The 18411-nt window shown below is 43.3% G+C and overlaps 1 protein-coding gene across 1 annotated transcript in view; it reads right to left on the bottom strand.

Annotated features, from left to right (window-relative positions):
* Positions 1 to 17671, bottom strand: part of LOC8036006 (lysosomal alpha-glucosidase) — a 71860-nt gene extending 54189 nt beyond the window's left edge. The window contains exons 1-4 of the mRNA XM_040218201.2: positions 17502 to 17671; positions 8825 to 8931; positions 5057 to 5376; positions 569 to 717 (exon numbers count right to left, since the gene is read on the bottom strand). Of these exons, the coding sequence (XP_040074135.1) occupies positions 569 to 717; positions 5057 to 5376; positions 8825 to 8931; positions 17502 to 17533 (608 nt within the window). The 5' untranslated portion in view covers positions 17534 to 17671. The remainder of the gene's footprint in view (positions 1 to 568; positions 718 to 5056; positions 5377 to 8824; positions 8932 to 17501) is intronic.
* Between the last annotated feature and the right edge of the window lie 740 nt (positions 17672 to 18411).

Below are 18411 nucleotides of genomic sequence, written 5' to 3'. Positions count from 1 at the left end.
CACAGGACGGGCCAACGTGGGAGACGCTAATTAGGAAATGTCATCCGTGGTACCAGAAAATCGATGCTCAAGCGCAGAACACCGAGCGGGAGGGATGTAAGTGCGAAACAATCACACTACACACCGTACACGTAACTTCGTTGTCTGCTTCACACGCCAAAAACGCGGAGAATGAAAAGAAAAATGACATCTGGTATTACGGCGCTTTTAGCCGCGTGATTTCCGGCCATAAGCGTCCGTGCTTGTGTGATCATCTCCGTTTCGAGAAGCTGAGCATTATTTTTTTTATTAATAAAAATATACATCAGTCCGATGTAGTGTATTAGTGTATTATAGCCTGGCAAAAAAAAAAATTCTGAGGGTGGCAGTGTTCTTTCAAGAAACGTGGTGTGGGGCCTATTTTAATCACCTCTCTTTCTGATTTCTTTTTGAGAACTCTTCTCAGTTAATGCCTCAACGGAATTTGCAGCGGAGCGATTACAGCATGCTCGGCACTCGCCAAGCACTGTGTTTATTAAGCACGGAATGACTACACCACCAAAAACATCTATGCACATCGCGGCCTTACATGATAGTCTGAGAGTCTCCACGGCGCTGAACCACCAGCTTGCCGCTGCTTTTGTCCAAACCGACGACGTACTGACGGTCGCCCGAGAAAGTTCGGAAGGGGATCTGGGGCACGGGTGGAATGAATCGCCTGTGAAATGGATCCAGCACCTGCAACAAGCCATGCACCAATCTTTGATGAACCAAGAACGTAGGCACTGTTTGGTAATGTTCATGCAGCAATTAATTTCTTCAAATGTGACTGATTGTATTTCGTTGAATTTTCTGAAATTGTTTAATACACATTTATACGTATCTTTCTTTTGGCAAGCTGAATACCCTTATTTCAAGTCTACATATTCGTTTGAGTCAATGCCGTTTCAACAAACCCAGCACAATTCATCATATTTCCGTTCTATGCATTCATACGTGCGCGCACACACACACGAACTCAGAGAGGAAGGCCACGCATTTATTGCGCTGAACATATTTAGATGATTATATCATCTGGACGAGATGATTAGATATACTGTGACCTTGCGCGTTTGACGAGTTCAGAATGGCCCCATCGGTTGTGCTTTACTTAGTCTGAAACGACGTGTATACGCCCAATTTTAGGACACCGTCTCTGTATCAGAGACTTTTCTACACATCTTTCAACCCCAGAGTGTTTACGCGCTAACGATTGGGTCATCTTCGGTTACAGAAAAAAAAAAAAGAAAAATCACCATTAGTTAACTACAAAGATAGCATAAAAAAACAACTTTTACGAATACAAAGTTATTAAACTATTGCCGCGAATACACACCTGCGCGTCCTAGAATTTCGTTCTGCGCCATGCCTGATTATTAAAATATATATTGAACATCAATATGGCTGACACACTATCACGGAATATTACCATTCATTCAGAAATATTGATGTGAGTTGTGGGCAAGCTACAAGAACAAAAATATTTTTTTCGCTTGTCTTTATATCTAGAATTGCCACTACAACTTATTTTGCTTTAAAGCAACTTAGTATATTGTGCTGCCACATGAAACCCGAGTGTTACACTTGCACCGTTTTTTTACTTCGTTTCATTCGAAGTACAAGAGGAGTAGAATTTATTCTGCGAGTATTACCGCTCACCTCTTTGTTTATGCGCTATTTTAATACGTTGTTTAGGTACCAAGTGGATTAACTTATCCCATGATTAAAGCAACCTTTGTATGAATTTAAACCTTCCGCTCAAAGAACAGATTCTCGACTGTGCTGATTTCAATCAATCCAGGACAATACCTCGAATGCATTTTAACATAATTGAAGTTACCATTTTTTAGTTGTGAGCATTTGGCAAATAGACATCTTCCAAAATTCGAAGTTCCCCATCGCGGCGAAATGACACGCGGTGCACCCCGGGAACTAGTTGGCCACTCAGTATCGGTTTCGATTGAGCAACTTCAGTTCGTGCTATCACGCCGTAACCGAATGCGCCGCTTGCATTTTCGATCCTCTGGCTTCCCACGAATGTATATTACTCTCGCTCTCGAGCGATATATAAATGGAAGGCCGGGGCAATTTTTATGCTTCCCGGCATGCCGGATATTGTGTGTGCGTATGCAAACGCAGAAGACGTGTCTTACCTCCCCTCACCCACCGATTGTAGCTTTCAGATAAATTACAATAATCCTGTCTAATACGTTGGAACAACAATTCATATTCGGTTGCTTTAAGCCCTACACATATTTTGTTTGCCAACGTCCGTGTTTTGCTACTTGACTGGGCGAAAAACAAACCATATCGTCATAGAAGTCTCAACGTTGAACCCAGCGTTGACGCTCGAAGTTTTAAGGAAGCGAAATAAATTCGACCTCTCTACTGCACAAGAATTACTATCAAGTCTTCCTGTTATCATCGTATATTTCCTACTGAAATGGTATACTAATTAGAGATTATGCTTTCGCAAACGCTGAAATTGGCTAGCTACGACGGAGACCCAACAAGCGTTCCCTACTCATCGCTAAGCCTTTTTGTGCGATCTTTTGCTGACGCCCAAGATCTGAATCGGAACGGTATGTCTGAAATCATTTTGGCATACTCAATCAAAATGAAAGGAACCACATAACAAACCTTACAGCCATTAAGAACATTCAAGCGCGCTTTGAATCCTTTAGTTCGTTTTGCGCACAGCATAGTTTAACGCCCGTCTACGTGCCGTCCGGCGAACGGCGCTACATTATTCAAGCAAGTGCTCGACCACTGTTTTCTTAAAAACGGGTTTCTATATGCGAATGTACCTATGTGACTACAAGGTAACTTTATGTGCATATGCGAAATTCAAGTAGTAGAATGCAAGCGGGCCGGGAGTTCATACCTTGCAGTGCTGCGGGTCAGTATAGATCGGAGATAAAAAGTGTGTTCGATTTTAGCTTTCCAATGGCGTCTCCGAGTTTTACCTCGAGTACTCAGGCGTATTCAAAAAAAGACACTAATTGCAAAAAGGTAGTCTTCGTCAATGGACGCAGAAAACAAGGAACAAACTTTCTGACCAGCAACACTTCACTCTAAAAAATTCCTGCGCGTCTACTTACCCGCAAGACGCTCAAATAGCCAATCTCTCTAATCCTCGAAATCAGCTCAGCGAATAATGAGGCGATACATCTGTTTAGACCTCGAATTAAGTCCAAGCTCTGGCATTGCGCAATGCAACCATGACGCTTTATATTGCGTAATGCCACAGCGCAGACTTCATTTTTATTTCTAAACGGATGTTCCGCCTCATCATTCGCTAGGCTGATTTAGTAGACCGCAGAGATTGACTCTTTGAGTGTTTGGCGGGTAAGCAGACGCGCAGGCATTTCTTAGAGTGTAATGTAAATGTGCGAGCTCGGTTTACGTGTACTCAGCCTGTCCCCCGACGCAAGCAAGATCCCCGAGCTTCGCAGCGTCGAGATTTCCAGCACAAGCTCGTCCACATACCTTGAAAAGCTAACAGAAGGGCTCGAGTACTGAAATGCAACAAGCATGTGTGAAGACAAACTTTTCGTATGGTTCGAGCTTGAGCTAAATATCCGAGGGTGGGCCACTTAGGTAAGTTTTCAGAAACAAAACGATGCGTCCGGGACCAGAAAACACAAGATAACGGTTGTGAATAGATCAAGGTCTTTGTGTGATCTCTTGCCGACGTGTCAGTCGAAACGGAAACCATGCTACTCTCTTCCCTGGTCATCTAGTTCCCAGAGTGCAACTCCCGCAATGTTGCGTGCAGGGTTTTATGAAAGTAGTCTATTACATTTTATTTTGATATATTTCAAATCATATTTCCGCAGTATCATTCATTCAAAATATATATGCCATATTCACCATACACTCGATTTATGCCTTGAAACAAAAACAAAAAACACGCAAACTGTGTTTCAGAAAATACTTTTTTTTTGCAAGTCTGTTACAATATTTTTGCCGTCTTCAAAATTCCAAGTCCCACTAGGGAATATATCTGCGGCTTCTTGACATTAAGAAATAAATTGCCCCCCCAAAAAAGTGAAGTGCGAATGCGAAAAATAGTGTTTAACCGACAGAGAAAAACTTTATATTCATAAGAATGTAAAACAATTGTTTCAGAGACCTACATCCACAACTACATATGTTTAGCACCCTTAATTGAAGTAATACATGTTTTAGCCGTAAAATAGATTACTCTTGCCTTGAAGCACCATTTATCCTCGAAGGATGTTAAAGGGGTTTGGAACGAGGGGCTACGGCGACATGAGGCGAACACCCTTTTTGAATGGTGTTCGCATTCAAAATCATCTTCAGGGGACGGTATTTTAATGGTTATTAAAAATACCTCTTGCGTGCATGAATGTTTTCCTCTCGGAGATACATTCTTTGACTTTACATATAGTATTCATTACGAGAAATACGGAGGAAAAAATTAGTATGTTTGTAACCTTCGTAATTGCAGAGGTTTTGTTCAGATGAGGGTCTCTGAATTGTCGAGTATATGAGGTGGGGGAGCAGCCAACAAGCTCTTAATTTGTCTCTCGTGCGTTATTTAGTGAAACAAAATGTTAGCTGGGCTTCTTGGTTCATGACTGGAAATAAGCGCCAAAGGAGCGGGGACAGGTGAAGAAGTGTACGAAAACAAAAGGCGCTCACAGTGCACTAAAAACTAAAATCACACAAGACGGGGGCCACTCGCGAACCAAAGCAAATGCCCTGTTGTTGTTCACTTCTTCACTTGTCCCCGTTCCTTTGGAGCACATTTCCAGTCGTGATTTACTGCTTGTGTACTGGAATTTTCTGTTTATGTGAGAACTGAATATAGTTGTAGTTGCTTGTAAACTGGTATCTTGTGAAAGACATCGTTGGACGCTGCTAAAATCGCCAGCATCCTATTTTAGGGTGTTCACCTGCAGTCTAAGGTATTGGTGTAACACTCTTAGGGACATAACCTTTCAAAAAGTTAATTTAGACCCCTAATGGTGTAAAACGTTTTAGTAGGAACGAGTGAATATTCGGAGCTTACCCTGATTCTGAGTGTGTCCTGGTCGTAGAAGAGAATCTCTACGTGCACAAATGGCACGTCCACGTCGATTCCCGATGGCGTCCGACGCACGAGCATAACATCGATCCTGTCGTCGGAAATCTCCGCATTCTCGACGTAGTAGCCAGCGTAATTTATCGGGAAGTAGCAGTAAGGGATATCGAGCTTCCTTTCACCGGGAATTTCGTCTAGTCTTCCCCAGCAGCACCCGCGAGAAAGACAGCCAGCTTCGTTGGATCCGGGTTCTGGATAACAGTCGAAGCGCTCCGAAAGCTTCCCCACTTGGCACTGTGCAGTGTCTCCTGCAATTTTATGATCATTCTATAGCCATCGACAGAGCCAGAAACGCAGTGTGGGCCATCTTTCGTGCATCTTATTACGCAACAGCCAATTAGATTGCGACATTAGTGGGATAACAACACTGAAAAAAAAAATCATGAATCAAGAGATGTGAACGTGAATGCAATGTCCGGCGTCGGACAAGCTCTCAATCCTATAGTTGAGACCTGAAAGTAACACAAAACACAACAGAAATCTCGTTTAATAAATAAAACGAGGACCTGATTTTAGACTGCCTTGTTTTATATATCTGGGCCCCACTTACATGGTGCATAAGACAAGTTTAATGTTACGTTTCTTTCACAAAACCGGGTATGATATTGTCTAGAAAAGGGTGCTTTGAGCCCACGTATGTTATAAATAGCGTTTTTGAGCTGCCCAGTTATTGTCCCTCCACTGTCAAAATGTGACAGCTTTGTGCGTAGTAGCACGTCACTAGTATGAATGAATACGACGTTCTTACCCTGCAAAACCTGTGGTCGATTCCACATAAAAAATCTAAGCCACACTCAACCAAATAATTTCCGCATATAAGCCCAACAAATGCCACCTTGTGGTCACACATTGAAAAAAAAGTATAGCTGACCATCCTTCACCCAAGCGGGGACCAGTGTACACAATAGACGTTATTGACTACGCCCATTGCAAATCTGGGTATTGTGAGCTGCATTTTTGGGAACATGCAGACTGCCCTTTAAGGCCGCTCGAAAGACTACCAGCTTCGAGTTTAATTCGTGTCTCTAAAACTCCTGTGCACGAAACAAAAAACTTGCTGTCTTGTTTTCCTTTTTTTTTTTTTTTTTTTCTAAGGCTGTTTTTGCTTTTGCTGGGAGGGATTTGCCTGGAACCAGGCTGACGAACGCCCAACTTACGACTTTACATATCGCTAAACAAACACTCTAGATTAAATCAAGTCACGCCTCCATTATAAACTACCCAGCATGAAAATAAGAGTGTTTGATACGGTATTTTATATTTAGAAAGCGTTTAAAAGGTATGATTGAAGGACTTTTCAGTGGAACCTTTCGCACTCTCGCGCCAATGGAAACGAAAATGAGAGCGCCGCCCGTCATTCGGAGATTTTCCGAGGTGCCCATGCTTCATTCAGTCTTCTATACGTGTCTCATTCTCCAAGTTTGGGTCTATCGGCATTTGACTCAAGATCCGTCCAAACGATTCGTTAGATGTGGTAAAGAGAACCCCCAGATGTCTTATCAGCCCCTGAGTGCGCCTTTGGAGCTGCCCTAAACGAAGGAGGTTTAAGAGCGACCTCCACACAATGAATGGGTTATTTTACAGTGCAGCTCTTAGGCGCCTGTTTCCGGCTTAAGCGACGTCGGCGTCGACGTCGCCGTCGGCGAAACCGCGCGGTGCATTATGGGAAACATCCCATAATGCACCGTGTTGACGCGCTCGTTGCCTTATGTGACGTTTCCCATAATGCACCGCGCGGGAGGCAGGACGAGGTAGGAGGGGAGGGTGAGGGAAAGGAGACGGGGGAGGTGGGGAGGAGGGAGCAGGAGGGAGGAGGCGGAGGATGGAGAGGAGGAGGGAGGAGGAGCAGTAGGGAGGAGGAGGAGGGAGAAGGAAGAGGGAGGAGAAAGTGGGAGGAGCAGGAGGGGAGGAGGACAGAGAAGGAGGAGGAGGAAGTCGGGGAGGAGGCGAGGAGCACGGTAGGACTATATGAGGAGGGAGGAGGAGAGGGTTCGGATGAGTAGGAGGAGGGCATACCGTCCGCTCCGTACCCTCCTCTCCTTCCCCTCAACAGCTACGCTATAAATCGGCAATACAGGTAGTTGCAATCCCCTTTTTTTTTTTTTCAAGTACTAACGGGATAATTTTAGGTCTTTTATGGTATGTCAGTGGGGTCCGCAGTGATGTCTTCAAGAAGTACCTATTATAAGAACCCTTTTGATTGACAGACCCGTCATCCTGGAGTAAATATCTTGTAATCCAAATTTGTAGTGACCAATTCGGGTTTCTAAACATCGTCTACAAATTTCTTATCACCGTCCGTATAAAACATATGCCCAAAAAGTAACTCTACATATTTGCGGTCAGCACCAGGCGGTGCACGGTCGACGGCAATAATGTCCGCAGGTTGACGTAGCTACAGAGCCGCCCTATACGGCAGGGTCTTTATGCTGCTGTAGAAGAGGCAAATCGAATTGATGGGGTGTAGCATTCCATTCCGCCTTGCTGCGCGTGACACATTTTAGCGCCATGAACATTTGAACTCGCTCTAATGTGTTGCGTCAACCATCGTAAACCAAACACTTCTCACAAAGCAATTAATACATTTTTTGGCTTACGCAAAGCTGGCCTATTTCAACTTTTACTTTCCAAAAAAACTCACTTTGCAAAACAGGTGGTCGCTAGATGCAGACCTTTCTCTAGGTTTCTCAGAAATTCGTAAACAAAATTTGAATATGGTATTAAAGTTTTGGGCCAGTTATTTCAAGAACAATGCAAGGAAAATAAAATGTATTACAAACTTTTTTTAATACACTCGTTATTCACAATCAAGTACAGTAAACCTTTGATATCCATCACAGGATAGTGGTGCACATTGCAATGAATATACCTATCATAAGACTATTACCTAAAATGTATTGGCGTGAGTCCTGCGCAGTGTAACATTTTGACCTTTCCCAAGTAGCACACTTTTTGGGCTAATTATTTTGTCACTTGTCTTACAATTTCAAAGTATAAAAGCCGCAAAAGCCAAGTTAAATTGAAACTTGACATTATTTATCCAGAATGTATATTTTTGCGCAAAATTTCTAAACAGGAGCCAGAGTCAGGCTTCACGTCCTCCTCGCTCAGTGGTCACCTGCCTCTTTTGGGCCTGAGCTCCAAAGGAAACGCAAGAATTAGTCTTTATTTTTTGTTCGGTTTTCACCCGGCAACTTTGGACCTAAATCGCCGACCAAATGCCAGAATCTTTGTTCACCGTTGGTTGTCCGCCTGATTCTTCTTTTTCGCATATCTGGCACTTGGGCAATTATTTGACGACCCACAAAAAGGTCATTGCATAGCTAAAGAACAGTATTTTGGCATAACTATTGCGTTGGTGAAAATATAAGCACTTAGAAGGGAAAAATGTCGGCCAAGTAAGGCGTTTCTCTGGAAAGCTCTTTTCTTGTTTTATTTCCCTTTGCCCTCTGATACCCAGTTTACATATTCGGTACGGGGGAGAACAAATAGGCACAGCATTAGACCCTAAAATAAATAAATAAATACAGAAAAAGCAAAATCAATTAGTAACATGATCACTTTCCAGTGGCGTGGGGTATGAAAACCGACGTTTTGCCTCGAACCGGAAGATCAGCGATTCAAGGTCACGACGCCCAAGTGTAGAAGGTCTATGCACATTGGCCGAGCATCATCCTAATTTCTCCACAAACTTGCCTGGCCTGGCGTGCCTCCCGTCTTGTTCATTGATACCAACGCGCTGCTCCGCACTGGTGTCTTCGATATTGTTGAGTGAACATGCAGCAATCGCCCAGATAATGACTCTGTAACAGCGAACACACAACAAAAATGTTGAAATAACCGTATTTTTTTTATTTATCTGGTGAAACGGATTAGAACTCCACATGATCTTTGACGTAAGAAACACTCTAGCGTAAGGTGTACGTCCCAGTTGGGGCGTGGTGTTCAAGTGTGTACGCGTTTTATAGCGTCACTGAGCTGCCGTGGTCAAAAGAAGAAACAGTTGCTGAGAAATATGGCATAGAAGCTGAACGATTCTAGCTATCACAAACATTGATGTTTCTAACGTTAACGCCCTTCTGAAAGAAATTCATCTCATACCCACCAGGTTATCTCAAATTTCTAGATCTGCAGTCTCCAACAATTTGAAATCCCGACTGATCGCGCAGTTTTCATGCGGCTGTATGCGATTTACTTTGGCAAAGACCACAACGCTTGGGGTGAGAAAATAAAATATCCTTCGCAATACACTGTTCCTACAAATAAAGCGCCCCTTGCCAAATTAAACTTATCAACACTACCGAAACTGTCTGGCCGAATGGGTCATTCATATTCTGAGAGACTGCACCCTTCACAAATTTCTCAGCGGTCTGAGAGCTTCGTCATTGTTTTCTGATAAATCTTTACGGTCTGAACCAATCTGTCCCGTGAACACACATAACCATTCAAAATAATTCTAAACGTTCTACGGTAGGCGAAGTCGATTTTTAAATTGTGTTTCGGGCGGCCGCAACAACGTTCGCTCCACGTCGGCTTCTCGTCCTACGCGTAGGAGCGGTTCAAAACAACTCCTAAAGTGTGCGAGAACAGGAGGAGCTTACACAGCGGCTTGTTTCTTACGCCACTTAGACCACCCAACACAACGAACCCCCCACCCGGGAAAGTGGGCGGGGAGGGGGGGGGGGGGGGGGGTATCCACTTCGAACTTAAGCGATATGACGCGAAGTGCGCCGCTATTCTCTTTACTGCACTCTCTATCTGGCGAGGCTCATGGGGCCCAGCTTCCACCTCGATCATTTTCAAGGCACCTGGCTTTCACTCCCATATCCAAAGACCCAGGCGATCTAAACGCCGTTAGTCCAATTGCTCTCTCTGAGGAAGCCCTATAAGATTGATGCTAAAATTCTGAACCACCGCTTAGTCAGAATCTCGATAGTATGCTTCTGTGTGTGACAGAAACGATTGAAATTGAAAATGGTACAAAACTGTTATTTTGTACAGTTTAAACAGTTCAGGCATTGGTGTACCACAATTGCGGGTAGGTAATACGCACAGGGAACGTTCATAGAAAATTAACATTCTGATGTGCTGTTTCAGAAATAGCACGCTCAATTACACAAGGTACCAACCTTAGTTCTTGCGCCATTAGTCCTTGAACGTACGTGCCTGTGTGCTTGAGGGGGGGCTTCCGGTAGCGTGTCAGGGGCCGTATTTTATTCCCTCGCAGGCCGCTGTTGCCGACCCCTGACCTAAATTGTTATAGCCTGCGATGTTCCTCATGTACTCCGAGGCACGCAAATTTGATATTAATCAATGCCGTTCCCCAGCCGCTCCTCGTGTAATTGGTTTTTGATTCCATGTCCTTTTAGTTGCATCCACCCATTTAAGAAGCATCTTTCTTTTAGTAGGAAGCCACTCGTCGTTTTCTGCGTCCAACTGTGCTTCTACCATATGCGTATCGACGTTTCTAGTACGTCCTTATTTCTCTACACTTGTCATCGGACACCGAACCCTGTTGTCGAGATTGCGACTGCTAAACGTGTCTGAAAACACTGATATCAATCTCGGATCCCCGCCCTTCGTGTGAGTACTTGAGTCGGGCAGGGACTCCCGCTGGTTCCGCTGATTACTGACGTCATGCACATCCCTCCTGAAAAACATCCCTTCCGTGAATATTCCCTTAAAAATGCGTTATTTGTGTCCGCTGCTGCCGTCAGTAGCATTCATAAGAAACCAATGTCCGAAATTCGAAAGCAAGTATCACATATGGCAGAATATTTTGCTGTTCCAGATACTGTACAGGCGTATGAGTTATGAGCAGGCATACTTATGCTGCATTGCAAATGCTTAGACTGCGCAGAAGACACTCCAAATGTTTGAGATGAGCCTAAAGCTATAGCCCGCCATGACCAGCGGGCCGGGATAGAAAGGCAGTAGGCAGCGCACAGTTGTGCCACGTCGTGTTCGACCACAGCTTCGCTCTTGATTTTTTTTTTTTGCCGGTCTACAAACCCATGGCCCGGCCATTCGTTCTCAAGCCAAGGCTTAAGAATACAGCGTTCGAATCCCGCGTCTCGCGTCTCATACCTCATGCGACGGGTGACGCGTTGTGTAGCAGCCAATTCAAAGAGCTGTTCCTCACGTGCCATACAAAGGATCAAAGTCCTGGTATCTTGCAATTGTATCTGAACACAATTTACACAAACTCTACACTTCGCGCTAACTTTCTGTGAAAATGAAAGAAAGATCTAAGTGTCCAGGTGGTCGCGCAGGGTTACCACCGAAGGAAGCTAGGCAGCCGTATCTTCGCATATTGGAAGATGCGACAGAAGGAACAAATCGCGCTGAATTCATGGCCAGGCACGTGTATGTTTGTTGCGTCGGAAAGTGAGCAAAGAAAGCACCATGGAAATGACCGCTGAAAAACGCAAGTGATGGAGCACTGCTGTTCCACACAAATCGTCTTCAACAGTGGATTTATTTTTGGCCGTCTTTGAAACGGAACTTGGGAATGCATGAACCTAAGAGGGGTTTCTGTGGTGCGATGGTGCATGGGAAAAATTGCGCCTGGTTCATCTGAAGATTCTTTCCTTTCGTTCTACTCTTTGAGCCTTTGCTTGAAGTGATTTTTCGCTTCATTGCAAATGCTTTCTGTCCACTTTTTTTTGCAGTGTATGTGGTTAAATAATTTGCGTATATTACGCATACGTTACTTGATCTACGTTAAAAGGTCTAAACTAGCAGTCGTATCCCACATACCAAATTTATTCCTTATGAACTTTATGAAAGTAAATTACGTAGTAACATATCACGTACTCAGGTGGACACGTAGTCACATGTTGATGGCTGATTAGATTCCCGTTGTCTAGAGGTAGCAGTACGTATCTTATCTTACGCTGTCCGTCCAGCAAGCATAGTGCGCTTAGTACAGAAATCCGGATTTCGTATGACGCACCTCATCGCGGTATTGAAAAAAAAAGAGCAATACATCAGTTTCTTCAGCTACAGTTCTTCTCCGACGACTGTAACGGCTGAAAAAGCTTCCCGCACCGGTAATTTTGGAGGCTGTGATAGAATTATAAGCGTTTCATTTGCCATTAAGCGAAGAAAATTGCGGTTGTAGGATACCTTTTGGAACTGCCTGAATGTAAATTATTTGATGTAACTTAATTTTGTCCCGTTTTTCGTTACATGTATTTGTTTGTCGCACATAAGTATCCTGCAATCCGTTTTGAAGTTGGTTAACAACATTCTAACTGGTCAATGCTACTTCGTCAATAAATGTATGAAGAATTACCTTTTAATACCTGAATTAAACACCGCAAACAGGTGTTTGCTATATTTTGGCGTTCATGCTAGTTGAAAGATGGAAAGCAAAAAATTAAGGAAAAGTTTTAAGTCAACATAAACTGCCGAATGACCAATGAGAAATTCTAAAAGTTCTTTAAATATATTCGCGCACCAAGCCAGGATATTCCTTAGTACTGTAACTTTAATATCGAGCATTTTGTAGCATTACACTCCAGAAACGGACTCACAAACCGGTACACAGATTCTCAAAATTTCAGCGTAGAAACGTTGTAAATTTTTTTTTTCATAAGCACACACATAAATTTAAAGGACATCTCCAAGGATTCCACTTCAACAAGATGCTAAAAAGGTAGTTCTTGACCGTTTTATGACGGCCAGGTTTTAAACTTTCAAAACGCTGTGCCGCAAGTAAAAGAGGAGTACAAGTATGCAACTAATCACTGGCACCGTTTCCTGGTTATTCATCTTATTTCTTAAAGATGTGTTGGAAGCACCGTTGAACTCAAAAGAAATTTTATGAGAATCCGTGCTTCGTCTGCCGAGGAAAGTGGAGTTCTGATCTTTCCTCAAAGTAAACATAAATCTGCAACGAATACTACTACCTGAGAGGCAGAGAGACTTTTTATGTCATTTTATAACAATAAGGAATCTAAACATTGAGTTCCATGTTTCCTAGATATGTGCTAAATCCACCAACACAAGTGAGACCGAACGACGATGCAAATTTATTTTAGCCTTCTTTTTTTCATGAAAACGCGACAGTATATTGGCGTTTTCAGTGAATGTAAAAAAAAAAAAAAAACATTAAAATCACCTTGGCCATTTAAATGTCAGATATGTATTTTTGTGCAGGTTCTGCCGGCAGCAGGATTTGGCTGCCACAGGTTCTGAATATCTATGCGGCATACTTGTTACAGCAACCTACAGTACAAACAACAAGTTTATTTGGAGCTGGTTTCAGTATATAAACATTAACCTAATTGAAGTTTCAAACCGGCAACCAGCGCTTCGCTCTCAGGCCAGGTCAGGTTCCTTTAGAAACTGAAGACTTAGTTTAAACTTAAATTGATATCAAACTTAACAAACACAAATTTTAAATTCTATTAGGTTTCTATGACAGTGCACAATACTAACCACACCTTAGTGGAGAACCAGATAGCTAAGAAAAAATACTTTTAGCACGTGGTAATAAATATTTTACACTTTATGTGTACATTGAACAGCCACTGAATACGTTACGTTTCAGACTAAAAACAGATACGCTACATTCTTCCTAAGAAATCACTAGTTAAAGTTATCTGAAATTTCATTTGCAAATGAAGAAAGCCCTTTTCCGCCCTCTCTATGATAAAACAGTGCGCGGTTAATAAAAAAAAAACGATATCGCTTGAACTTGACATTGAATCTTAAGCTTAGGAAGAATATATTAGAATGGTAATTACAACAAATTAGTCCCGCTCTACAGTCGAAGCAAAATGATAACCACCCCAAGGCAATTGTGGGGTTGGCTGTGAATACCCTAAGCGTAACCTAGTGCCTCGCGGCAGTGCGCGCCTGTCAGACTAAGTGTTCAGGTGAGGGAACGAAGCAGGAACGAACGTTCTGAGTCAGCTACTTTGGATTCTGGTCATGATATTAGGGTCACAGAAGTGGAGCTCTACTGAATTGAATGCACCCATATCTGTACCTCTGCAACATGTTTTTTTTGCAAGAACACTTACGCTGCGAAGTACGGTTCTAAAGAGAAGTGTACTCCTCGTGCGTGATGCTGTACTGCTCCTGTGTGATGGAACGAAGACGCTTGAGTTGCATCATACTACAAAGGTGCAACCATCTCGCCTTCTGCGGTAAAGAGAGCAATCCGGTTTTCTCGACTTTGTTAGAAAAATATAGTAAAAACTATGACCGTAAAGTAAAACCCATAATATTTGTTGTTAGTGTAGTTTTTATTTCTGCGTGATTGTTTGGGCGGCTAGGCACCCTAAATATTTCTAAAAGAAAATTGGGTGTAAATATGCTGATACGGCCTAGGAATGAGTCTGCCTCAACGCGCAACTTGTCTCCCAGGTGTAGGTAACACCTTTAGCCGGTGCCGTACAATGGCTAACCTGGGGTCTTTAAAGGGGCCCTCCGGAGCGTTCTGCGATGGTCTATTTATGGCAATAACTCAATCTACAGGCCCTAAGGATCCTAAAAATCATAAAATTACGGTCATGCGCGGCGGATTTCCCTATTAAAATTGCTATCAAAGTCCCCGGCACTCCCCCCTTTCTGAGATGACCCCGGAAAACGGGAGGGGCATCTCTTTACGCGTCAGCCAATAGCAAGCGAAGGATTCCGGCGTCACTGCGCGTCACCAACACGGCCGACCGCCAACCCGTGGAGGAATCTCTAAAATACGCGCGGACCGTCGTCAAGGAGCCCGGACTGCCCGGACTTTGTGCTCGGCAGTCGTCGTTCGTCGCACCGCACCGTCGCGCTGCTACTGCAATACGCAGTCGCATTCCACAGATGACAAGGAAAAGTTTGACTCGTTGACGTGGAAGGATCGCAAAGCTGGCTTCGGAGTCGCGATCCACGGGAAGAAGGAACACGTGTCCCGCAAACGCACGCCTGCTGACGCCCCGGGAGGCAGACGAGCCGACGCGCCTTCGCATCACCCCCTAGCAACAAGCTTGCGGGGAGAAAACATAGTTCGCTGGTTTTGGAGCGATAATTGCGGACCACGTTTCCCGCACCACAATCAGTTTACGTTTTTCTCAAACTCTAATTTACAACAAGCTTAAAAAGCGTTGCAATAATAAGGTTCGCATTCACCGCGAGATGCAGCATTTCCATTGGTCCAGTTTTAGCGATGGGCAGAGAATGGGGGATTGTCTTCCAAGAGAAGATAGTCCCGATATATTTTTTCTGGCATCTGCTTAATAAACGGTTTTGTAATCGAAAACTTTTTATACATACTAACTTGCACCTACTGCGCAATATAACAACATAAACAGACGATCGCAGAAAGCTCCGGAGGGCCCCTTTAATGTGCACCCCGCAGTAGTGACAAACGACCGCACACGCCTAACCATCTTAAACCGTTTGCTCACAGTATTTCCCACCCGCGTCCTGTACCAGTAGTGGGTGCCTAATTTGCGGCAACTGTGAAAAAAATGATACGCATATTATATGTTTTATGTTTGCTATACTTGAGATTAATCACAATCTCTAAAAGTACCGAAGGACGTGAAGGAAAACAAAATAAATACACATACAGCGTTCCTATAAGTGCACACATTCTCAGTTTATGCAGGCGACCCATTCTGCAGCTTGTTGCGCAGGTCGTACTTTCAACACTCGTCACTTATGATAAGTATCAAGACTCGAATTTGGAACACTTACACTTAGCCGGTTTCTTAAGAAGAAAAAGAACAACGATTCGCACACTTTGTCAGAAGCGCATTGCTGTAAAGGTGTTCGAAAGTGCGTTTTTGCTGGATTGAAACAAATTCTAGTGCAAAACCAACAAAAATCGACTACAATCACCTTGAACGAACATTTTTCTTGTTTGTTGTACACGAGTGAAATTTAAAAGTAGTGTCATGTTTATATTCATTGTAAAGTAGGTACGGTTGCAATCCATATAACAGTGAACACGCTTTCGTGTCCACAGCCGCGTATTTCCAGCGCCTTGCATTACGCGACAGCTGCCGTGGCTTGCGCACCTTGCGAATCAAATGCGGCGAAAAACGCGATAAGGTGCGCAAGCCACAACAAAAGCTGATCCATGGGAGTGATGGCACCATGCGCGTCAGTCGCCTGTTGATATTAACATCTATTGTGATTGTACCTCTTGACGGTCGTAACCCATCTTTACTTCGCGCGTGAAGGTCAGGTAAGAAAGGAACCTTATCTACGCCTCTTGCGCTCATACACCCATGCCAATCATTTTCTCCCAACGTGTTGTCTAAGGCAAGGCTATCAAAACTATATATGTTTTATTTCTTTTTCGTAGAATCAGGTGTGATGTTTGCTTGTCTTGGACACAAAAATTGTGTACGTTTTCTGTTTGTTTGTTTTTAAAGGGGAGGGGGATTGTAATTTTAAGAACAGTCCCTTTTTGTCCTTTTCATGGTGGTGACCAGTATGTTAGTAGTTCTTTTTTTTTTGTGCTCTTGCCCTTGGAAACATTAGAAAGTTGAGTTCAGTAAAGGGTTGCAGTGCTCCAGTGCAAAAGTTTCCGTTGTATAATTTTTATTGTAAGCGAAATTATACTTGTGAAAAGGGGTTTTGGTGTCTCGCTTTATGTTTTTTGTTGAGTATCGCCACCTATTTAAGGGCCTGTCGTGCACAATAACATTCCACTTTGTTCCAAAATGCTCTGTTTGTTTCGTCCTGTAGAAAAACCCAAGTCTATGGCGAAAGCAACTAGTACAAATAACCTTCATCAGCTTAGTTGCAATTTAATTTTTTATTTATTATTATTTACATACTGAGTACACATAGCAAAAGTGAGCTATATAAAAAATAAAGACGTTGGTTCGTTCAAAAGCAAATCACGCATTCAACCTATGTTCCGAGATAATAATAATGCTATATGTACGTCTAAAAAGTCGAACGTTAGTCAGCCAGAATGGGCGGCTTGTGTCTTAGGTATTGAACAGAAATTTAATAAGTGCTGTAAAACCCCTAGTCTGTGGTACTTAACATGCATCAGGCAGTAGTGACACACGACCACCCTCCAGTACGATGCTCATCCAGATCGAAACGGGCAGGAGTGGGGTTGAACCCAGGATCCGAGCGAGTTTTGACTCTACGTGCTCCGAGCTGGTGCTCGCTAGCTCACTCTGCTTGCCATATGCATAAAAATATAGTTCTAGACGATTGAAAGCAAGGGCACTGGGCGCCGCCATGTCTCCGCTCGTACAGACAAGCTCGTGGAATTTCAAGCCTGCTAGAGCTATGTTCACGCGCAAGCTGTGCGTTATAACACGCATGGGACCCCAGTTGGGAAGCCCTGCTTGCATTTGTTTATAGGATCTCCTACAAGTAGAGGGGCGGATTTTCGAAAACTCACCCTATGAAAATACGAGCCCAGATGTGGTCCATTGTGCGGCACTAGGCTCTGCGAACGCCTCCAGAGAGCACCGCTTTCCAAAGACTCCCGTCGCAGCAAATATATTCGATAGGAGTGTCTGTAATCTCAGTGACTGCCGTCGTCTCTTCTGTCGTCAGGGTCACTTTCCCTCTCTGCAAGATTCCGTGTATCCTCCCCCTTGACGGTGTACGATATCGTCGAGAGGACGAGTCCAAGTCCGGTTGGGAGAGTTTGAAAGCACGGACATGCAGTGGGCTTGATTTGAACTCGAAAATATATCTTAATACAGAAGCCATGAAAGGCACGCTAATGCGGTATGCGCAGGTGAGTTTTACGGTTAGGGAGATATAATATAGGGGAGTAGTCGTTGCTATAACTCAAATATTAAAACAAAACTGATTTGATAGAGTTTTTAGTTTGCGATAATAAACATATGGTTTCAATTATAAACTTGCCGAGTTTCATTCAAAATCACTAAATTATTAAATTTTAGCAAGACGTAAAGCAGATGTGCAGGGCCCGGGCGTGCTACAGTACCCACTGGTATATCATGCGCAAGGCTGGCCCTGCAAAAACGAGGTAATAAGATTGTCCGCCGCGTTTTCGCGGATATGGTCAGTTTCCAGATACATTCTTGCGTCGTAAAAAACGCGGAGTAAATCACGGCGAAAATCTACTCACAAATTTCATTACTATTAAGATAATAAAAAATTCACGTGGGGCTTTTAGGTCTTTTTTAGAGAATATTCACCTTACAAGAAGTGTTAGGAAAACGTTCACATAATGGGATCCCATAAATTGAGAACACAATCGGGAAAGACATTTTTTTCTTTTTATGAAAATTACATCCTGCTAAAATCATTTTCTGAAATTATTATTTAACCTGATA

The sequence above is a fragment of the Ixodes scapularis genome, unplaced genomic scaffold (genome assembly GCF_016920785.2).
Source record: "Ixodes scapularis isolate PalLabHiFi unplaced genomic scaffold, ASM1692078v2 PGA_scaffold7__128_contigs__length_106722199, whole genome shotgun sequence".
In the NCBI taxonomy this organism is placed as follows: domain Eukaryota; kingdom Metazoa; phylum Arthropoda; class Arachnida; order Ixodida; family Ixodidae; genus Ixodes; species Ixodes scapularis.
Note: the sequence above shows the minus strand (reverse complement) of the source record. Positions and strands in the feature narration are given on the sequence as shown.